Below are 24688 nucleotides of genomic sequence, written 5' to 3' on the forward strand. Positions count from 1 at the left end.
TGTCCAGATTAGTGTCCCCTCTCCTTGAAAGCGGAAGCTCTAGCCTTTAGCTCAGTGCCAATGTTGCCTGTAATCCATGGTTTCTGGTTGGGATATGTACGTACGGTCACTGTGGGGACGACCTCATCGATGCACTTGTTAAGGAAGTCGGTTAACAATGTGGTAAACTCCTTAATGTCATCGGATGAGTCTCCATAATCCAGTCTGTGCTATCGAGACAGTCCTGTAGCTTAGCATCATCCTCTTTTTTGGACCACTTCCGTATTGAGCGCGTCACTGGTACTTCCTGTTTGAGTTTTTGCATGTAAGCAGGATTCAGGAGGATAGAGTTCGGGTTAGAGGGAGAGCTTGCTATGCGTTTCTGTGTGTGGAGTAAAGGTTATCTAGGGTTTTTCTTTCTTCTTTAGTTCCACAGATGACATGCTAGTGGAAATTAGGCAAGACGGATTTCAGTTTCCCTGTATTAAAATTACCATCCGCTGAGAGCCCCGCCTCTGGATGGACATTTTCTTGTTTGCTTGGCAGCTACTTTGGCAGCTACTTTGTCTGTGTGTGCGTGTTTGCATGAGTATGATAGGGTATATGGGACAAAAATCCCTGCTTCACAATTGAATAAAGGGGCAGTGGTGTCTCCCAAACTAATGCAATCTCTTATAAAATCCTTTTACATTGCCGAAGGATCTAACCTGTTGAATGAGATTTACGAACCTGTCTGAATACCAACGTGTCAAAATTATAAGTGGATACTGTACCTAGCCTACCTCTTCAAGCTGCCAAGTGACATCTTTATTTTAACATTGTCCTTCTTCCCCGCCAATTGTTTGGTGGGTCTGTGTTGCTAAACATGCAAACTGCAAGCTGTCTCGTGGAAATTAAAAGGACAACTGGTCTGCCAGGGGGTTATTTCAGACAAAGAATACTAATCAAAGAATTATAGCTGGATGGATATTTATATTTGAGATGCCCCTAATCCTACTGCGTAAAACACATATGGCAAAGGCTGATTATGCAATAGTTATGCTGTTGTTAAAATTCATATCTGGGAAATTATTCTGAATAACACCTGGATTACTTTGCAATGTAATAGTTGTAGAATGCTATGCTTTTCTTGTTTGTGGAATCACGTAGCTCTTTCAGTTGTTTCCCCAGCCATGCCCTGGGGTAATGTTGGACCAGCATTCCCATTGCAGTTATTGGACCATACAATTTACACAATAGGGACAGAATTTATTTGTTTTGAAATTGGATGTCTATAGTAGACATTTTAGTGTAATTCAAATGTCTATGAGAATATTGGTCTATGATTGTGATTCAATTAGAGATCAGGAGTTTTGCCTGATTGCAGGACCCAGATCTGGCCCGTGGCCAAAGCGGTTTGGTTTAATGCTGATCATTCACACAATCAGGACCTACAGAGAATCAGGCATAGCCCACAGCCATGCTTGGCGTTTTCCTTGATTAGATAACATGATGATTCAATGGCGTGAGATGATGTTCACTGGAAGTTCAAGCAGAAAACTGGTAGCCAGCTGTGGCGGCAGGTAGCCTACTGTTTAGAGTGTTGGGCCAGTAACCAAAAGGTTAAAAAACCCACTGTTCCCTGGTAGGCTGTCATTGTAAGTAAGAATTTGTTCTTAACTGACTTGACTAGTTAAATAAAGGTTACATTAAAAAAAGCTAATTAATTGTCATTACATGGTGTCATGTGCTGCTAGTATTTAAAAAAAATCTTACTTAGTGATGGCGATACATCTTCCCTTTCAATAAGAATCTGATCACAATTGACTTACACTCTTGTCTTAACATTGCCAGTAGCTATTGTGAACAGTAACTGCCATTTTAGACATTAGTCAAGTATGGCATTGATGATATTATGTCAACAGGGAAGATGCTTGCTATAGCGGGTGCCAATTGTAAAATGACCTTCAATTTTGCTCATCTACTTATCTTGTCCCCAGTGCGGTTTGTTGCTGTTGCATAAATGGTTGTCGTAATACCATTGATGAATATTTAAAGACATAAGCATTTACCTATGCTGGTTTCCTTGTAGGGAGTTTGCGCGTTGGAAGGTGAGGAACACAGCCATCGAGAGGAGGGACCTGATCCGGAACCCCGTGCCACTTATGCCGGACTTCCAGCGCAGTGTCCGGTTGCTAGGGCGACGACCCTCCACTCAGCAGTTCATTGACACCATCATCAAGAAGTATGGAACCCACATCCTCATATCAGCCACCTTGGGAGGTAAGAAAGTATATATCTACTTCTACTTTATTAAGACACCCTTGGTGAGCCACAACAATGGCTTGTGGGACGCATTTGGCTCCGGGCTGCCAGGTGATGACTCCTGATTGTGGTTGGTTCGACCAAATTGTTTCCCTGTGACCTTATTTAAGCAAAGTGCTGTTAATGTCCATGACACTTTTTTGATGGCTTATTGATGGGGAATTGATGGGAAATAAATGTAGATGAGATATCAATGGGTAAATTGGTGGTTTTGACTGTCAAATGAGCATATGCCTGGCTTGCCATAATTGAATGGCTACCCCATCTAAAAGCTGCACTTCCTCTCATTGTTCTGTCCTGTTAAGATAACATTTGACGTAGTTGTATCTCATTAGACGTAGTTTTATCTCATTAAGCATTGGTAAATCAAACTGTCACTGAGGAGCTGATCCTATAGAAAGCTATCTTTTCTGTATAAATCTGAGACTTCACTTGAATGTCAAACAGTCTGTTTAATAATTTAGTTAAGGCAAGGGTGGGGGATTTCATTGGCAGAGGTTTAGAGTTGCAATATCAAGTACAGGTCTGCAAGGTGATTCACACTAACACTAATTATGGAATTCTGCAATGTGATATTGAAGCGAAATATGATACTAAGGTAAAGTATTAATACGTTCAAAATAAAACCATTCCCAGCAGGATGATTCACTGCTGCCACAAATGCACATGTGATTAAAGGTTGATGATAGATTCAGGGAATATTGACACAGAACTGATTGCAATTTTGCAGGTTACAATAATTTTTTCTCTGTTCGCGGTTTTCTTTTTCTCTCTTACGGTTTCTTCTCTCTCTTACTCTTTATTTATTGCTCTCTCACACACACACTCTCTTTTCTCACCAGATCATCTATAACCTTGAAGGCATTTCAGAGCGTTATCGCCTAGAAGTCACTCATCTCAATCTCTGGGTTGCATATTAATAAAGACAACCATTATGTGATCTGATAAACCCAGATTACAGGAATGTACTGAAAGCTGTCCTGAATGCCCAGAGCTATTGCATCTAAAGTGATAAAGGAATACAGAAAAGACCGTGTTCTCTTCGCCAGACTCACTTTATGAGCTAAAAGGAGTGTGTATGTCTGTGTGTGTCCATGAGTGTATGCGGATGTAGCATGTGTATGTTTGCTTGCACATCTGTCTTTTACTCTGCATGTGTTTTGGTTCATATGTATGCAGACACTATTGGAAGTGCACATGTTGCCATTGTGCAGTATAATAATAGAATGTAATATATCCTGTAAGATATACAGTAACCCACACACAGGTAACATTAACTCCTCAGTAGAGTACCTATATCAAGCAATTCCATTGCTTTTAAGCACCAGTAGGCACTGGTGCTTAAATGATATACAGGTAAATCGATACCTTCCCCTCATGTATTGCTTTTATATATCCATCATCTTGTATTATTTCATTACAGTAGCCAATAAAATTGTGCCCCTGTTTGGCAATATTGTAAATCCATAAAAATGGCAAAACGTCATTGACCATAGACTGAGACAGAGCTTTAGAATGCTAAAGGCTCAGCCATAGGTATGAATCAATTTAGTCATTATTGAGGCACATCGTCAAAGAGCTGCCCCAGTAAAATGTGAGACAATGTATTTCTTATTAAAAAAAATCACCCACAAGTATAAAATCTAGCTGGGCCTGACTTCACTGGGACAAGAGCAGTAAAATAACATATTTATGTACAGTAGACCTACTTTCGGATAAACAGGAGAGGGGCAAAGCTATAGCGATAGAGAGTTAATGTAGTATCATTATCCTTATGCAGTAGGCCAAGGGTGTCTGTATAACCTTCCTTCCCCCGGGGAAGAGCAGGGAGAGAATGGGTCTGTCATATTCCCACGCCATGGTACTGCTGGTCCAACCAGGCATGAGACATGGGCCTGAATGCCGCCCCCGGTCAAAGCCATCACAAGCTAAGTGACCAATCCAAATGCATAGCTACGGGCCATATAACCAATCATGATGCAGGGAGTTGTGAATATATGTGACATGTTCTTGAATGAGTTCCAGATAACTTGGCTTATAGGAAACATTTGCTGTTTATGCTGTTCAAATGACCTTTATGTCGTTTTAACTAACAGGCGTTAGTCATTGTTTGTTGCTGTGTAAAGGTTCAGGGCTTTCTGCTGGGGTGTTCACTTCTTCCCCTGCGGTGCCAGGATGTTCACTACTAAAGGTCATTCCCTCGGTGTGAAAGCAATCCACTCACTTACGCCCATATCCATTTCAACCTTTATAAACACATCATCTGGAATTATTAAGGGAACATAGACTGTTTTAAGTGAAATGTTAATGCATAAATGGCAGTAATAGTCACTTTAGAACTAACTTACATTTGACATTTTAATCATTTTGTAGACACTCTTATCCAGAGCGACATTACGGAACAGTGACCAGAAATAGCCATTGCTTAATTCATCTTAAGATAGTTAGGTGGGACATCAACATATCACAATCGTAGGAAGTACTATTTCCCTCCACAAAGTAGAATTATGATTACAGTGAAGTTAATGGAGATGGCTTGGAAACTTCAGTACTTCAATACTTGGTGCCTAACTAGCAACTGATGGACAACAAAGTGTGCATACAGTGCCTTGCAAAAGTATTCATCCCCCTTGGCGTTTTTACTATTTTGTTGCATTACAACCTGTAATTTAAATAGATTTTTATTTGGATTTCATGTAATGGACATACACAAAATAGACCAAATTGATGGTGTGAAATGAAAAAAATCACTTGGTTCAAAAAATAAAAAATAAATGAAAAACTGAAAAGTTGTGCATGCATATACTGTACATTCACCCCTTTGCTATGGACCCTCTAAATACGATCTGGTGCAATCAATTACCTTCAGAAATCACATAATTAGTTAAATAAAGTCCACCCTTGTGCAATCTAAGTGTCACATGATCTGTCACATGATCTCAATATATATACACCTGTTCTGAAAGGCCCCAGTGTCTGCAACACCGCTAAGCAAAGGGGCATCACCAAGCAAGCGGCACCATGAAGACCAAGGAGCTCTACAAACAGGTCAGGGACAAAGTAGTGGAGAAGTACAAATCAGGGTTGGGTTATAAAAAAATATCAGAAACTTTGAACATGCCACAGAGCACCATTAAATCCATTATAAAAAAATGTAAAGAATATGGCACCACAACAAACCTGTCAAGAGTGGGCCGCCCACCAAAACTCACAGACATGGCAAGGAGGGCATTAATCAGAGAGGCAACAAAAAGACCAAAGATAACCCTGAAGGAGCTGAAAAGCTCCACAGCGGAGATTGGAGTATCTGTCCATAGGACCACTTTAAGCCGTACACTCCACAGAGCTGGGCTTTACGGAACAGCGACCAGAAATAGCCATTGCTTAAAGAAAAAAAAAACAAGATACGTTTGGTGTTTGCAGAAAGGCATGTGAGAGACTCCCCAAACATATGGAAAAAGGTACTCTGGCCAGATGAGACTAAAATGTAATTTTTTGGCCGTCAAGGAAAACGCTATGTCTGGTGCAAACACATCGCCTCTCGTCACCCAGAGAACACCATCCCTGTGGGGATGTTTTTCATCGGCAGGGACTGGGAAACTGGTCAGAATGGAATGAATGATGGATGGCGCTAAATACAGGAATTTCTTGAGGGAAACCTGTTTCAGTCTTCCGGAGATTTGAGACTAGGGCGGAGGTTCACATTCCAGCAGGACAATGGCCCTAAGCATACTGCTAAAGCAACACTTGAGTGGTTTAAGGGGAAACATTTAAATGTCTTAGAATGGCCTAGTCAAAGCCCAGACCTCAATCCTATTGAGAATCTGTGGTATGACTTAAAGATTGCTGTACACCAGCAGAACCTGTCCAACTTGAAGGAGCTTGAGAAGATTTGCCTTGAAGAATGGGCAACAATCTCAGTGGCTAGATGTGCCAAGCTTATAGAGACATACCCCAATAGGCTTGCAGCTGTAATTGCTGCAAAAGTTGGCTCTACAAAGTGTTGACTTTGGGGGGGGTGAATAGTTAAGCATGCTCAAGTTTTTTTTTTTTTTCGTCTTATTTCTTGTTTGTTTCACAATAAAACATATTTTGCATCTTCAAAATGGTAGGCATGTTGTGTAACTTAAATGATACAAATCCCCCCAAAATCTATTTTAATTCCAGGTTGTAAAGTAATAAAATAGGAAAGGGGGAGTGAATACTTTCGCAAGGCCCTGTACTTGAGTGAATGATGATACCAAGGAAAAGAGTAAGTCAACAATGGTATCATATTTCGCTGTATCATAATACAAGTCCCACGTCCTGTCTTCCTTGTAGGCGAGGAGGCGTTGACCATGTACATGGCCAAGAACAAGCTGGACAGAAAGCTGGTCAACGCCACTCAGAATGTGGAGGCCCTGCACCAGCTGGCATCCTCATACTTCATCGACCGAGATGGCACCATGCGGAAACTCCATGAGATCCAGATCTCCACCAATGCCATCAAGGTATGCCATCTATACACAAAAAAACAGTATTTAAATATGTTCAAATGTTTCCCACAGAATATGGATATAAAAGGAATGTGTTTAAAAAGTGGGATAATGTCAGCAACACCATTTTGCAGCTCCCACAAGTGATCTTTATTAACAAGGTTTTTTAACAAGACCAACATGATCTTATTCAGGTACACACACACACCTCTGGCCTCCTCCAGCCCCCTCCTAGCCCCCTGGAGAGAGTGTCTTGTCATCTTTTTGTTGTCCTAAGTGACAGGCAGATGAAGAGGTTCTGGCAGACAGGACTCTGGGTAGCAGGAAGTCAAGCATGACAAAATTAAACAGAATTGACAATGGCTGCTGAGTCAGGGCCGGGCGAGGAGTCGATGAGGGAAGAAGCACACACAGCACATTCTCAACGGAATAAGTATAGCCACTGTAACCAGCCACATTGTGTGGAGCCAGAGAAAACCTGTCCTGACTGTCTTCTTGACTGACAAACCTGCACTATCTCTTAGTGGTACCGATGTTGGACTGTGTTTGTGGGATATATTGGAATATTAGGAAATGTGCGTGTGTGTCCGTATGTGTGCGTGTGCTTGTGTGCATGGGCGCGTTCGTGCGCGTGCGTCTGAATGTGTCTGTTATTCTTTTTATCAGACATCAAAGAATGTGCCTACTCAAAGCCAAGTATTGTTGATTAATCATTTAATCTGTCTCACACTACAATTACATTCACCATATATCATGATTGGACTGTGTCAACTGAGGGCAAATATAGCTTATTTAGTGAGGCAGAAATGTTATCAAATCAAGAAACACTTCATCACATTAATTTCATCAAATATATTACAATGTGTTGATAGTATTTTCTATTTAAGTGGAAGGAACAATTGGTCCTTCAGGCGTTTGATAAGAAACACTCCATTATTCAGTATACCTAAAGTAAACCACATGAAGACAATAGAAAATAACAAAAAGAGTGTATTAAAAGAAAGAGAATAACTGTCACGCCCTGACCTTAGAGAGCCATTTTATTTTTCTATTTGGTGAGGTCAGGGTGTGATGTGGGGTGGGCATGCTATGTTTTGTATTTCTATGTTTTGGCCGGGTATGGTTCTCAATCAGAGACAACTGTCTATTGTTGTCTCTAATTGGGAATGATACTTAGGTAGCCTTTTGTATTTTGTGGGTAGTTGTCTGTGTTAGTGGCCTGTATAGCCCTAGTCAGCTTCACGTTCGTTTTTGTTGTTTCTTGTTTTGTTGGTGACATTTATAACATAAAAAGGAAAATGTACGCTCACCCCACTGCACCTTGGTCTCATTCCAACAACGGTCGTGACAAAAACAGACCGAATTTAGAATTTAGGAGGACAACAGTATCACAGAAATCCATTTGCATTGATTCCCAAAAGTAAACCGTGACAAAATAAAAAATCAGTTTTGACAAAAAAATATATAAAATCAGCAACAACAAAAAATGGCCTCTCACTGTCAACTGCATTTATTTTCAGCAAACTTAACATGTGTAAATATTTGTATGAAAATAACAAGATTCAACAACTGAGACATAAACTCAACATGTTCCACAGACTAACAGAAATAGAATAATGTGTCCCTGAACAAAGGGGGGTCAAAATCAAAAGTAAGTAGTCAGTATCTGGTGTGGCCACCAGCTGCATTAAGTACTCCAGTGCATCTCCTCCTCATGGACTGCACCAGATTTGCCAGTTCTTGTTGTGAGATGTTACCCCCCTCTTCCACCAAGGCACCTGCAAGTTCCTGGACATTTCTGGGGGGAATGGCCCTAGCCCTCACCCTCCGATCTAACAGGTGCCAGATGTGCTCAATGTGATTGAGATCCGGGCTCTTCGCTGGCCATGGCAGAACACTGACATTTCTGTCTTGCAGGAAATCACGCTCAGAACGAGTAGTATGGCTGGTGACATTGTCAAGCTGGAGGGTCATGTCAGGATGAGCTTACAGGAAGGGTACCACATGAGGGAGGAGGATGTCTTCCCTGTAACACGTAAAATTGAGATTGCCTGCAACAACAAGCTCAGTCCGATGATGCTGTGACACACCGCCCCAGACCATGACGGACTCTCCACCTCCAAATCGATCCCGCTCCAGAATACAGGCCTCGGTGTAGATACTGACTGTTACTAACGCTCATTCCTTCGATGAAAAATGTGAATCCGACCATCACCTCTGGTAAGACAAAACCACGACTCGTCAGTGAAGAGCAATTTTTTCCAGTCCTGTCTGGTCCAGCGACGGTGAGTTTGTGCCCATAGGCGACGTTGTTGCCAGTGATGTCTGGTGAAGACATGCCTTTACGACAGGCCTACAAGCCCTCAGTCCTGCCTCTCTCAGCCTATTGCGAACAGTCTGAGCACTGATGGAGGGATTGTGCGTTCCTGGTGTAACTCGGGCAGTTGTTGTTGCTATCCTGTACCTGTCCCGCAGGTGTGATGTTCGGATGTACCGACCCTATGCAGGTGTTGTTACATGTGGTCTGCCACTGCGAGGTTGATCAGCTGTCCTTCCTGTCTCCCTGTTGCGCTGTCTTAGGCGTCTCACAGTATGGACATTGCAATTTATTGCCCTGGCCACATCTGCAGTTATCATGCCTCCTTGCAGCGTGCCTAAGGCACATTCACGCAGAGGAGCAGGGACCCTGGGCATCTTTCTTTTGGTGTTTTTCAGAGTCAGTAGAAAGGCCTCTTTAGTGTCCTAAGTTTTCATAACTGTGACCTTAATTGCTTACCGTCTGTAAGCTGTTAGTGTCTTAATGACCGTTCCACAGGTGCATGTTCATTAATTGTTTATGCTTCATTGAACAAGCATGTGGAAACGTATTTACAATGAAGGTCTGTGAAGTTATTTCGATTATTACTAATGATTTTCGAAAGACAGCGTCCTGAAAAAGCGACGTTTCTTTTTTTGCTGAGTTTGAGGCCACTGCCCACACAAATTATACACATACTATTGAAACTGCTACGCTTTGTCAGAAATACTACCATCCAAAATCACTGGTTGGTCTATCTATCCCACTATAAATAGGAGGTAACGGCAGAAGTAAAGTCAGCGACTGATCCTGCAGTCACGTAGCAGACAGACAGCGATCTGTACGTGGAGAGGAAGCTGGGTCTGAAGCACAGCCTGGATCTATAAACACAGAGAACAAGGCCCTGCACTTCCAATATTGATTTAATATGGCTGTGAGTCCAACTTCACAGTGAGATGCTGCGGCCTATGGAGAAAACACAGGCACAAAGACATCAATAGAGTCCAAATCTAAGATGTTTCCTGTCTGGCGAGTAAGCACATTTACCGTATAGTACTGCAGTGTTGAGTTTGGTTGCAGTGCCGTTTTACTTGGTGGTTTGCTTGCAGTAATGTAATGTGAGTTTTAAGACCTGGAAGTTGCTATTGTATATACAGGTAAGTTGTGGTATTTAATTTCCCTTTCAGAATTTTTCATATCCTCATCTTATCATGTTATCTCGCATACAAACACAAGCAAGTGCACATATATGCACACACAATACTGTTTGTGTTGTCATGTGTCTAGAGTAAGCCCTGATCTTTCTGGCCTTGACACTCTTTCTGTCCTGATACCTCTTGCTGGAGGGGGGACGTGCCCCAGACAATTCAATAGGTTTTGGTGAGGCAGAAGGAGAAAAATGAAGAGTAGGAAAATGTGTGCGTGTGTTTGTGTGTGTGTCCGTGTGTGTGTATGTGTGTACAGGCATTAGTGTGTGCTGGGATGGCCTGAGAGCATCCACTGATCTGCCAAGCCTGGCTATATTTATCAAGCCCTCATCCCTGGCCCGTCCCCCCGTCTCCTCAAGCCTTAGCACTGCTTAAGAGGTTCCAGCAACATGCCAACGTTAATCAAAACTAAGACTTATTTCCACTGCCCCGGTGACGCCCAGGGCAAGCCGTGGACTTGTTATTTTTCTAAGACCCCACACAGGAATTTATCTGCCCAAACCAATTGATTTTTGGAGCCTAGAAGCCTCAACCATCACCTCCTTTCCTTTTGGCTTTAAAAAGTTCACAGCCCTATGGGTGGCTTAATAACATCATTTCAAACAAACAAGGTTTCTGGGCCAAAGTGTCTCTGTAACCGGCAGTTTCTTGTCGGGGCTGTGAAGTTGTGAAGTGTGTGTAGTGAAATGTGTGTACTTCCTGAGACATCTTTCTCTTGATTCAGTGTAGAGTTCTCATTCTCAGCCCGAACCCTATGAGCCGGGACGGGCCCAGTTTTCCTCTCGCCGTGCTTTTCTAAGACAAGGGCTGTTTCCTCGTCTTCTCACTCTGCTGCTGCATTGTTCTCAACACCAGTTTAAATCAATATACTGTTTTAAGGGGTTTTGTTCAGGTTCAGGCTCATTACATTTCTGTGATGTTGGACCGGTCCTAGGCTCAGGCTTCAGCTCACCAAGGTTGGGTAAGACGGGCTTGAATTTTCAGGCCCGATGATAACTATAATTCAGTCGCCCTAAAAGAGAACAAGGGAGCTCAGTAATTTTAAACATCAGCTTTTAAATGGAATAAATCTAAGGAGAAAGAGAACACACACACACACAGCTGCTACAGGCAGACTGACCTGAGGTTACTGAGTGATGTGATCATATGGGGGTATTCCTGTACTTCATTTGTCTCCTGGAATGTAGAACAGTTCTTCACTTCCTACACATTGACAAGATGACAACTAAAGTTGCCAAGAGCATCCACTTTATTCTACTGCTTTTTGCAATTAAATACACACAGCAATATCCATCCATCCATATTTCTATTCATCAGACCACAGTATTTATCTATAGGTCAACCCATCCATTACCCCCACCATTCCCTCAGCCAACTACCTTTCATTGTGTTTGGTACCCTGGCTACCCATTCATTTGGCTTTCCATCCACCCATGCCTCAGCAGGGCAAAGAAACAAATAATTGGGACACAGCATATTGGCTAAACCTGTAACATACCCCAAATCAGAGATAAACAGCACAAAGAAGAACTGCGCATGGCACTAACACCCTGCTGTGACAAATGAAAAGGAGGAGACATGTAATTCTGGGTAGCACAGGGATGGGCTACTGACAGCCCAGCATGGATGGGCTATTGGTGGCCTAATTAAATAAAACTAAAATAAAATGTATATATATTTAACATTTTTACAAATGTTTCTCTCCGCTGTCAAGAGGGTGGCCGCTAAAATGCTTTGCTCCCAAGGTGGGGTGCCCCCCCCCCCCACACAAAATTTTGCTTATGGCCCCCAAAAGGCTAGGGCCGACTATGACTGCATATGTGGGTATGGATGTGGGTACACAAACCCCCAAATCACTGCGGCCCCTCATGATTCAGATGCCCGCATCCCTGGTGTAGCAGGACCCAATAGCTACCTATGAGGGGTGGATAATTTAAGAAAGTAAATAAGATGCCCAGTAAAGCGTTTTAATGAAAGATTACAATTTTACGAGCAGGCAGTTCTTCTGTTACCAAGCTCCAGGATGATTATGCAGGGATGGGGAGGAATATGGTTGCTGCTGTGTGACGTTGGCTTGTATTCCCACAAGGTCACTTCCCTGAGGAGTCACTCTGCTGGCCTGATTTACACCAGGATTCAATATGCAGATTTACTGATGATGCAGCAGGATCCTGTTTCTAATTTGTGATTGCCACCTCTGTGGTCCCCAATGCTCTGGAGTAGAGTGGAGCAAAATGTGTCTGAGGTGTTAAAATTAACAGGCCCTATTATTTAACCCAGATTTTTTGGTGTGAATATAACTAGGCTTTGATTGGTTGGTTGAGGAGGGTGTGGCCTAATGAAGGCATTTGAATTTTTGAAGCAGCCTTATTATTATTCAATCTTGGTACTCAGTTTAAGCACTACCAATTTTACCAATTGTTACCTTTCCATGTAGGCTCGGAACACAATTAAAACACCTCACATTTCATGAGTTGTGCGGTTAGGCCATGTGATACAGTGAAGTTACCTCTTACTAAATTTCATGGAATTCCTTTACATTCCAAAAGCATACTTCCTCTGAGATGTGTCCAGTGTCAGAGAGTTACTAGGGAGCATGTCCCTTCAGAGATGTGTCCAGCCACAGAGAGTTACTGGGGAGCATGTCCCTTCAGAGATGTGTCCAGCCACAGAGAGTTACTGGGGAGCATGTCCCTTAATTTCAATGTTTCCAGAAATAGAAAGTCATTAGGCGAGTGGCAGGTGATGGGCAGATTAAGAAAGCTCTGCAGTGGCAGCAGTCCCCTGATGAAGACACTCCATCATACTGGATGTATCCCTCCCTCAAGCCCCAATCTATTCCCTCCTTCTCTCAGGCTACCATCATTTTAATCCTGCCCGCAGTCGGTAGAGTTGTGCAACAGCAAATATGGTTAAAGGACAGCGCTAGATGTCTTCAGGACTTTTGAGAATAAATGATGCTCATAACTGTGCCTTGATTATCTTACTGTAGCTATACCACAAAGGGCTGTGTTGTCAGTAGTAAACCTCCTCACCTCTGCACTGCAACAACTGATGTGTAGGTGTGCAGCACAAAATGGCTGCCATGCGTGCTATAGGTGGGCTCATTGTTGGTGAAGGAGGCAAGTTACTTCCTCTTGACATTACAAGCACATTGTGACCTGGCAATATACAGTACATGTACATTTATGTAATTTTACATTTACATTTTAGTCATTTATTATCCAGAGCAACTTACAGGAGCAATTGCGGTTAAGTGCCTTGCTCAAGGACACGTCGACAAATTTTTCACCTAGTCAGCTCAGGGATTCTAACCTGCAACCTTTCGGTTACTGGCCCCAATGCCCTTAACCGCTAGTAGTTAATTACATATTTCTCAGAAAGAAAGAGTTATGGAGGAAGAAGGAATGATTAGTTGATTTTGCTTTATATTGCCAAATACTTCAGCCACCCAAGCCATAGACAGTTCACTCTGCTACCATCCGACAAACGGTACCAGAGAATCATCTCTCAGACCAACTGGCTCCGAGACAGCTTCTAACCCCAAGCCATCAGACTGCTAAAAAGCCATAAGACTGATAAATAGTTAAATGGTTACAGAGACTATTTGCATTGACCCTATCTTGCACTGACTACGCACACTCACAAGACTATACAGTATATACACACTATAAACACACCATTACAGCCATTACAGTGAGTCCATCCTCCTATAGCTCTTCCCACAAGCCTCCTCTGATACACACTCACGAACACTACATTGACACTCACACACATGCATACCAATACAACACATACACACACACACACACGCACACACACAAATGCACACACATCATAGGCTGAAGGCAGGGTAAAGTGACTAGGCATCAGAATGGATAATAGTGAGAGTAAGAATAAGAAGATTAGCAACAGCATGTGATAAGTGTGAAAGTGTGTCTGTGTGTATGTTTGTGTTGTATCGGTGTGTGTGTGGGTTTTGTGTGAGTGTCAATGTAGTAGTTAACATTTTTACTTTCTCTGCATTGTTGGGAAGGGCTCTTAAGAAAACATTTTGTCTCATTTCGGCTCATGATAAATCAAATTTGATATGAACTGCGTGGACGAGCAATTTCCTGAACTTCAGCAAGCTTGCAACAACTCCTAAAGCCAGTCTTATTGGAGTCATATTTTTTCTGTCACAATTGGTGCATGAGGGAAAAATGTACAATTGCAAATTTGGAATACGACTGCAACAGTGCATAAAGTTTGCTGGAGCTCTATGATTCACAGACACCATACAAATTGTAACAATTGGTGTTAATTAAAAATAGATGGTGATGTCATTCAACAAAATGGGTATTGAACATAATGTTGTCACTCATCCCCATTACATAACATATTGAAATGCCAATGCTCTTAAGGTCTCCAGTGTGACGTGCTCTTAGCAATCTGTTATGCACATAATTGACAGGAAGTATGCTCTAACCGGTAGTGGGATCCATCTAAATGAGAAGAGGTGGATAGGATGTAATGCACCCCACAAATCAATTATCCTGCTCTGAATAGAAATTGAGTATGCATTGAAAAAAAATCGAAAAATGAACGAACATAGGAACAATGTTATCGTCCTGTCATTATAATCCAAATATGCTTGTGATTCTAGGTATCCTGGATTTTGGAGATCAGAGAAGAGACAAAGAGTGTGTTCTAGGGCCATGGTAGTTAGGACTACGAAACAGCATGGTCTCCCTGGGGTTCTGAGTTGTGTTCCGCTTAACAATCCAGATCTTCTAAGTCCTCCTTGGCCTGTTTCAGCTCTTTGATTGCTCCTTGTATTTTATTACGTTGTATGACATTTTTTTTCTCAATATTGTACGTATGTGTGTTTGAGAGATAGTGTGTTTGTGTCTGTGTGGAGAGAAACTGCCTGATATCCTACTGGGCATTCAGATTATCAAGGATGGTAATCTGTTTTTCCTGAATAGGTCTTTCCACCTTTTGACAATATGATTCTTGGATGTGATCCACTATAGCACACATTGATCGAGGTAAAATGTCTATTGTATTTTCTGCATTCTCATGTGTGCGTGCGTATGTCTGTGTATGTGTGTGCAATACAACCAGAAAGTAATTTATTCTATGATAAGCAACAACAAAAGGGAGAAAAGCACCCTGTCAGCACCCATCAAGATGCCACTGTTTGATAGGCTAGGCAAGCACAATAATCAATCTACTTTGAAACGTTATGCAAGGCTGCAGAGAGCTTGTAAAATGTATTGTTTGGGCTTTTCTGTCAATAACTCTACTGTAGCTTTCTGACATTTTAGAGTTTGGAGTGGTGGAGAGTTGCAGTGGTATGGCTGCTGCAAGCAAACCTACCTTTACATACAGTTACATTTTCAAAAGATTTTTAAAATTATGTTGTCCGTTGTGCTATGATTCAGTCATAGTTTTGCAGAACATAGCATATCTACCCTTTGACAGGAAGGGGCATACTATTCAATGTTAAGCATACTATTCAATTGCATTCTCTGTTATTGCAGAGCACACAATGGTTGAATCAATGTTGTTTCCAGGTCATTTCAATGAAATTACGTTGAACCAATGTGGAATAGATGTTGAATTGACGTCTATGCCCAGTGTGTTTTTAGGAGCCTGTCACTTTGTTTCCCCCCTGGTTTCAAGTTTTACCCCATAAAGAGAGTGACGCCAGGATATACAGTACATCTGTTTCATTTCCTGCTTGTCAACCTGTCATCTGGCACTGAATCAACATTAAAGACAGGAAAATGTTGTCACATTGTCAATCGTAAAGTGTTGTAGTGGTGGCTGAACAGGATGTGGGAAAGAGGACGTTTAAGGACTCTAAACACATTTTACTTGGTGATTTGATGATTCGATTTACCCATCACTGCATTCTATGTCAATGTAATTGTATCAGTATCTGTAGCTCTTTGCTCACCATGAAGTATTTGACTCTTCCCACATCTTCGATATCCCCTATTCACATGAGATTGGACTTCATGCAAGCTGCTAACGCAACCCCCCACCTTCAAGCTTAGAGTTTTCTAACCAAGCCAAAGACTGAGTGAAATTCGTTTGAGGTTAATGCCAAGAGTTTTTTTCTCTTAATCTCCTTTGCTTAGTAGCATCTCATCTGGCTTCTTGGAATCATGTGAAAGTACTACTGAACACTGCCGGTCATCTCATAATGGGAAGAAAAGGCACCCTTTTCAAGAGCACTCTCTTTAAAAAAATCTTAAAGTCAGACGTGTAGTCGGAACTAAAAGCACCCTCACATTTGACTACCCTAATTATGCCATAGATTGAAGTTTGGGCTGGGAGAGAGGCCACTACTGCGACTTTTATAAGGGAAGTGTTATTCTCTAGCAGAAAGTGGGGCGCAGGCACAGTTTGAAAAAAGTCCATTAACGTCTCACCTCTTTTGAAAGGAAACAAAGCCTTTAAAGTTCCTTAAAAGAAAATGTGTCTAATAAGCCGGTCATGGTACACGTCACAGATGGATATAAAAAGGAGGTACTTATAAAAGTGCTGCTTAGAAAGGCCTGCTGTGCTCTGGCCCAATTACAGCTTACTTAGCTCAGCGCCGCAGAACATGTATGTGCTAGCGTGACACACATGAAGTTAAGATATTTATGAGCTGCTCACATGGTTGAAGCTGGTTGAGAGAATGCCAAGAGTGTGCAAAGCTGTCTTCAAGGTAAAGGATGGCTACTTTGAAGCATCTCAAACATTTGTTTCACATTTTTTTGGTTACTTTGTGAATCCATATGTGTTATTTCATAGTTTTGCTGTCTTCACTATTATTCTATAATGTAGAAAATAGTAAAAATGAAGAAATTCCCTTGAATGAGTAGATGTGTCCGACTTCTGACTGGTACTGTACCTTGGCTGGTTCATTAAACCCGCAAATTCAGACAAACAAGGTATAATGGGTCCGCACTCAAAAAGATGTTGCTTAAAGTTGACCTCAATTTTTTATTATTTTATTATTTTCACTGCATCAGGCATAGCGTACACTGACGTTTCGGCTTTGCATCCTTCTTCAGTGTGTAGGTACAATTTGTGCTATTTTTTCAATATAATAATGCTTGACATACAAAGGCATGATACAAACATTCGTTCCAATCCTTCAATGAAATCAATGCGTGCTTGATGATTTACATGTGTAAATCTCTACTCAGAGTCTAGTTAAATCATAATGAAAACAATTTTCTTTATGATCACCCCCCATCCCAACACTCACATCCACACACACCGCAGTGTCTCTCGCCCCTACTGTTCCTGAAGTATTTGTCCTGATTCTCTTGCAGGTGACAGAGACTCGCACGGGCCCGCTGGGATGCAGCAGCTATGATAATCTGGACTCAGTGAGCTCCGTCCTCCTGCAGAGCCCAGAGAGCAAGCTCCATCTGCAAGGTAAACATACCCAACTGTATCTCTTACCGTACTTTCACTACGGGAGGCTACATTGGCTGGGGGGAGGGGTGTTAAGGTCGTGGTCAGTCCATTCTCCAGTCCATTTAGGAAAAACACCTCTTAGGGAGTTTTGCACGATTTGTGAAATTAATTTGAATCTATTTTGACTAATAAAACAGAGATGGAATCGAATTTCCTCCACAATTCCGCTCTCAGTGATCCTCTTCCATTACTTTGGTCTTGGGTCTCTTGTCCTAATGATAATAATATGGTCATACAGGTTACCAGAGACTTTTATTTGTAGCGTGTGTGGCCCATGAAGTAATCAAACCCACAAGCCTGATGTTGCTAGTGTTGTTCAAACCCAGTAAGCGTCATAACATTTTAACTTACCCACACAATTCATCCTGGTCCTCTCAATCAGTAGGGAAGATCTGACTAGTGTTGATCGAAGCGAAGGCTTGCATGCTGAATAATAGCACGAAAGGTTTAAGCTCAAGTATGTATTGGTGCTCAGACTCTATTAGTGGCACTCTGTATGGAGCTATGATATATAATGTTAGCACTCCATTTCTACATTATATAGAACAGTGTTTTTCACTCCTGGTGGTGGAGGGCTGCAGTATGTGTGGACTTTTGTTCCAGACCAGCAGTAGCACACCTAATTTAGCTAATACAGGTGTTGATTTGTTAATTAGTTGAATCAAATGTGACAGTGCTAGGCAAGGACAGAAGTATGCTACCGCTGAATTTTCCATTTTAGATTTTTTTTCTACATTGTAGAATAATAGTGAAGACATCAAAACTATGAAATAACACACATGGAATCATGTAGAAACCAAAAAAGTGTTAAACACTTCAAAATATATTGTATATTTGCGATTCTTCAAATAGCCACCCTTTGCTTTGATGACAGCTTTGCACTCTCTTGGCATTCTCTCAACAAGCTTCATGAGGTAGTCACCTGGATTTAATTTCAATTAATAGATGTGCCTTTGTGGAATTTCTTTCCTTCTTAATGCGTTTGAGCCAATTAGTTGTATTGTGACAAGGTAGAGGTGGTATACAGAAGATAGCCCTATTTGGTAAAATACCAAGTCCATATTATGGCAAGAACAGCTCAAATAAGCAAAGAGACATCATTCCATTGTTACAATGCAACATGAAGGTCAGTCAATATAGAACATTTCAAGAACATTGAAAGGTTCTTCAAGTGCAGTTACAAAAACCATCAAGCGCTATGATGAAACTGGCTCTCATGAGGACCACCACAGGGAAGGAAGACCCAGAGTTCTCTGCTGCAGAGGATAAGTTCATTAGAGTTACCAGCCTCAGAAATTGCAGCCCAAATAAATACTTCACAACATCTCAACATCAACTGTTCAGAGGAGACTGCGTGAATAAGGCTTTCATGGACGAATTGCTGCAAAGAAACAACAACTAAAGGACACCAATAATAAGAAGAGATTTGCTTGGGCCAAGAAACACGAGCAATGGATATTAGACGGGTGGAAATCTGTCCATGATCTGATGAGTCCAAATTTGAGATTTTTGGTTCCAATCGCTGTCTCTTTGTGAGACGGAGAGTAGGTGAACGGATGCTCTCCGCATGTGTGGTTCCCACCGTAAAGCATTGAGGAGGAGGTGTGATGGTGTGGGGGTGCTTTGCTGCTGATACTGTCTGTGATTTATTTAGAATTCAAGGCACACTTAACCAGCTTGGCTACCACAGCATTCTGCAGCGATACGCAATCCCATCTGGTTTGTGCTTAGTGGGACTATAATTTGTTTTTCAACAGGGCAATGATCCAAAACAAACCTCCAGGCTGTGTAAGGGCTATTTTACCAAGCAGGAGAGTGATGGAGTGCTGCATCAGATGACCTGGCCTCCACAATCATCCGACCTCAACCCAATTGAGATGGTTTGGAAAAGCATTCCAGGTGACTACCTCATGAAGCTTGTTGAGAGAATGCCAAGAGTGTGCAAAGTTGTCATCAAGGCAAAGAGTGGCTATTGAAAGAATCTGAAATATACAATATATTTTGAATTGTTTAACACTTTTTTGGTTTCTACATGATTCCATGTGTGTTATTTCATAGTTTTGATGTCTTCACTATTATTCTACAATGTAGAACAGAACATAAAGAGGGCATGTCCAAACTTTTGACTGGTACTACGTATCTGCTGATTCGATTAACTAAATTACAGATGTATATTTTTTTGGCTTGGGTATACTTCGTTCACACACTGTATTAAAGATGAAAATAGTGACAGTAAATGCTATGCAATTATCAGCTTTGAGAGGCAACAAAATTAGGTCGCAAAGATAGAAAAGTAGACAAACGTAGAAATTAGCTGATTGCTTTTGAAGGAATCATTTGTGTCAACAGTTATCATCTCTTACTTTCCTCCTATGAATAATCATCATCAACCGTGCCTTAGATATACCACAGCTCCCATTGGGACAGTGATGAAAGCCACTGTAAGAGTGGTCAAGTTTCTGAGATAAGCTATGCCTTTTTAATGTGTGTAGTTTACCTCCAGTATAAAATTGCATCAGCAATTCGGAGCTCTTTTTTAACTACACCACTGCATCCCTCCCTGAAGGGATCATTAAATGCTGTTTGAATACAGAGAATTACTCTGTCTGTCATAAACGCTTTCAAGTTCCCCCTGCCATTCACTCAAAGGGAATCGATAGGTTTTAAAAGGGCTTAATTCCCATGCAACCTCTGTATTGGCCTCTGTTGCTTGGAAGACTAACGTTTTGTCATCCAACTGATATGTGACAGGCAGATGAACAGCCTGTATCGTTCAGGATGATACGATTTGAGGAAGAAAGAGATGAGTTTTCAAATGCTGCTATTTCATGGTGTGTTTTTAAAGCTATTGTTTTCACATTATTTCAAAGTGGCTGATTATTTTAAAGTGTACTACAACTGAAATCTATCCTCCAAGAGCAATTATCATCTCCGAGTTAAGAGTTCATTAGAGAGCTTTTGTCATAAGATTGGTATTATAATGTGCCAACTATCACAAACTCCTCAAAAGTGAAAACACTTCAATGTCATTCCTGAGCTGGTGACACCTCTTTAGTCTTTGAGAGTCTCTTTAGAGTATTAAGATTGAATTATAATTTTATCCAGCTGGTGGTATAAATGGCTGTGAAAGATCAGTATTTCCATGTGAAAATGGTGGATGAGCATCGAAAACGTTGCTATTATATTCTTGTTAGTATTGCACTAATGTGGGAACTTTGAAGCCACTGTATGCCAAAAGCAGAGGCTTTGGATATGTACAGTACGCTACAGTAGTTGACATGACATTACCTCCAAACTTTCCTTTCATTGTTTGAAGTGTCAAATTCTACTAATTAAACCAATGCTGGTTATTTGTGCCATTTGACCCGCAGGTCCTATAAACTGCACTATAGAGTAATCTGTCATCTCTCTCTGCTGGTGTACCTCCTCTCCAAACATCCCCTCTTGGTATCATAAAAGATGGAGCTGAAGCCGAGAGGCAAATATGCCCTCTGTGTATGTCAAGGCCCACATGCAGATGACAATAAGACATCGACAGCCTGTTCTCAAAAGGGTTTACTACTCTCAGCATATAAGGGAGGAGATTACATTTTGCACTTTGAAGCAGTCATTTTGTGGTTGTGGTGTGTGCGTGTGTGTACATGTGCGTGCATGGGTGTAGCTTAAGTGTGTTTCAGAGTGCTTAGATACCAATGATGCCAGTGGTGAAATGATAGAGATGGTGAGGTGATGGTTTCAATCTCACAGAAAGGGACGGTAGCAACATTCCAGCCAAACGACATTGACTTTATTTACAAGTGAATTACAAAAGGTAACTTTGAGGGAGTTGACGTAATTGTTGTTTGCCATTAATAAAATTGACTTCCAATTTCTCCCTCTGTTCCATAGAGCACACTGCAGGCAATAAAAATTGATGAAGAGAAAAAATGCTGTAGGGAAAAAAATAGAACAACAATTATATGATTAGAAAATACATAAATAAAGGGAGGGATGAAGAATTACCAGGACACTCATTTCAATTACAGTACGTTATTTTCAGCCAGGGGCACTCAGAAAAATATAGTTCTGCAGAGCAGGCTGCCGACTGCATGATGTTAGGATAAGAGCCAGACAATCGGGACCTGGGTTCATCGGTTTGGAAAATACAATTCATTCTCCTCATCCAAATTGTTTAAAAAATGATTTGGCCAATTCTCAGAATTCTCTCCAAAAAAGCAACTCTGATGGCCAACTGTAGCTTGCACAACGGCTTACTATTGATTTAATGCCCTAATGGATTTAATATTGGGACGATCCAGAGAAAATGTCCACAATAGCAATATCTACTGTCTGTTAGAGCACTAGGGATTTGTATCAAACTGTTCCTGATGGTGAAAAGAGTTGGGTGGATATATTAAAAAGACAGTCAATGTTCTTGGTACATTTAATGAACACCTTCCATGTGTCTCTCAAATGCCCATTGACCTTTTTAGACAATTATAGAAGGAACAAAAGTGCTGGCAGTTAAAATGTGAAGAGATCACATCTGGCCAAAGTATGAGATCACCCACAGTGTTAACTAAAATAGCTTTTAAAGGTCAAATACAGTATGCTAGGTGTCCTGCTTTTGAATGATCATGTCAATTAATTATATTTTGATATTAGGTTATATACTCAGCTAGTACAACGTTCTGAGAACCATATGTTTTTGGAGCTTGGTGAGAGTGTGGTTGTCCTATGGTTATTTTTCACAGAACCTTCCCACAACTTTCTGGGAATGGTGCAGGATAGTTGCTTGGCTTTGGAACATTCTCGGAACATTTCAGGAACTTGACACATTTTTTACATTTTCCTGGTATTTCATTCCATAATTACATTTTTATTTAAATTTTGGTCATGTTCTAGCAATAATTGTCAGCGTATGCGCTACTGGTGTTGAAGTCAGGTGCAGGGGAGCAGAGAGTTGTGATCAGGCGCACTCTTTATTAGGGCAGAAGCACAACAAATGGACGCAACTGCGTCAAACCTCCAGCCGAAAAGCAAAAAGAGAAATGGGCAAAATACAGTCACAAAACTAACGTTAATAATCAAACCTCCTATAGGTTAAACAAGAATACCCAGGGGGTAATAACCAGCCTGGAGCGTCACACTGAACATGAAACAAAACAATTCCACACAAGGACATGGGGGGGAACAGAGGAATGTATATATACAATGTGATTAGGGAATGTAAACCAGGTGTGCGGAGAACTAGACAAAACAAATGGAACGGCGATGGCTAGAAGGCCGGTGACGTCGACCGCCGAACACCGCACGAACAAGGAGGAGCCGACTTCGGTGGAAGTCATGACAATAATAATTTGAGATCATGACTTTAAATAGAACCATGAGCAAACCTGTAGGAAACGTTATGCTGAAGTACCAAAATTCCCACAGAAGAACTTTGCTTCTTAACATTCTTGAACTATTTGAGAACATTTCCAATGTAAAATGATTTGTTTTTAAATAACATTATTTCAACATTACTAAAGTTTTCTTTTGTTTTTTTTACATGTTCTTAACACAATAATTGTTCTGAGAACCTTTAAAAGAATGTAAAAACCACAAGGAATGTTTTATTTAAAAACATATACATTCTATTCTCAGCATCAACAAAACACTCTCTGTACTCTCTTATTAAGTGTGTTGGCTGCACCCACTAATTGGCCACACCTTCAAATAACCTATAATTTCCATTCTCAGAACGTTAATAAAACCACCCAGGCAACCTTTTAGGGAAACATAGTAAAACGTTCTCAGTACCTCCCTGCAACCTAAAAATGTACATTCCCAGAACAGGCAAAATGTTCACTTCCGCTCTCAGAATGTTTAAAAAATGATTTTACCGGTAAGAAAACGTATGACTTCAATTCCCAGAACCAATGGGAAACCAAAAACATGTGTTTCCACAACTTCCAGGGAACCAAATGTGTTAGCTGGCATAGCTTCATATATTTTATACGATGTGTAATGTACAGTTTATCGTGGCCAGGTCAGTTGACTAGGAAATGTAGCCTATAGTGTATAGAGCTTTTTTCCTAACTAGGTCTTACGGTCAGGAAAAACAGCTGGTCATAGTCACATACTCACTACTGTACACTTGTTTGCTGTTGACACAGTTCACGTGGAGAGATTTCAGATGGAGATCCATCAGCTGTCAGCCAGGCCTTGCTGGTTGAGACAGAAGCACTATAGCTAGACCAGGGCCCTTGGCCCTGGCTTTGTAGGCTGGGCCTCAACATCCCCTCCAAAGTCAGGACCAGAGGTAAGGCTAGGGCAGAAGAGATCATTACCTACGCAGTGGAGTAGGGGAGAGGTGTGGAGAGGCCTTCTGCTAAATCCTACAATTGTGTTATCTCAGGGGAAGGCCCTGCAGGAGCCCAGTCCCTGCACACTGCAGGGGCTTAACTGAGAGTTAGAGTGAAAGAACGGATCATTGTTCAGGCCCAGCAATGGGGGTCAGAAGGGAGGAGATGAGCTATGCCGAGTAGGCCTCCCAGCTAGCACAAAGTTATGAAAACCATTTTTTATTTGGGGATTTTTTTATTAACCCATCCATCACCCCCCACTTCGGAGGACACCTATCTTTTTTTTGTACCGTTTTTCATTGGTACATATACACAACCGTTCAAAAGTTTACAGTCACTTAAACGTTTTCGTTTTGAAAGAAAAGCAAATGTTTTGTCCATTAATAAGAATAACATCAAATTGATCAGATGTACAGTGTAGACATTGTTAATGTTGTAAATGACTTTTTATGGAATATCTACATAGGCGTTCAGAGGCCCATTATCACTCCTGTGTTCCAATGGCAGGTTGTGTTAGCTAATCCAAGTTTATCTGGTTAGAGCCAGTTGTGAAGGGAGTAGTACACAGGGTTGTATGAAATCTTCAGTTTCTTGGCAATTTCTCGCATGGAATAGCCTTCATTTCTCAAAATAAGA

General features: G+C 41.3%; 1 protein-coding gene across 1 annotated transcript in view; it reads left to right on the plus strand.

Moving 5' to 3' along the window:
* Nucleotides 1-24688, plus strand: part of brinp1 (bone morphogenetic protein/retinoic acid inducible neural-specific 1) — a 151746-nt gene that overhangs the window by 74153 nt on the left and 52905 nt on the right. Inside the window, exons 3-5 of the mRNA XM_024380473.2 lie at nucleotides 2051-2241; nucleotides 6604-6773; nucleotides 17579-17684. Coding sequence (XP_024236241.1) covers nucleotides 2051-2241; nucleotides 6604-6773; nucleotides 17579-17684 — 467 coding nt within the window. The remainder of the gene's footprint in view (nucleotides 1-2050; nucleotides 2242-6603; nucleotides 6774-17578; nucleotides 17685-24688) is intronic.

Source organism: Oncorhynchus tshawytscha, linkage group LG20 (genome assembly GCF_018296145.1).
Source record: "Oncorhynchus tshawytscha isolate Ot180627B linkage group LG20, Otsh_v2.0, whole genome shotgun sequence".
In the NCBI taxonomy this organism is placed as follows: Eukaryota; Metazoa; Chordata; class Actinopteri; order Salmoniformes; family Salmonidae; genus Oncorhynchus; species Oncorhynchus tshawytscha.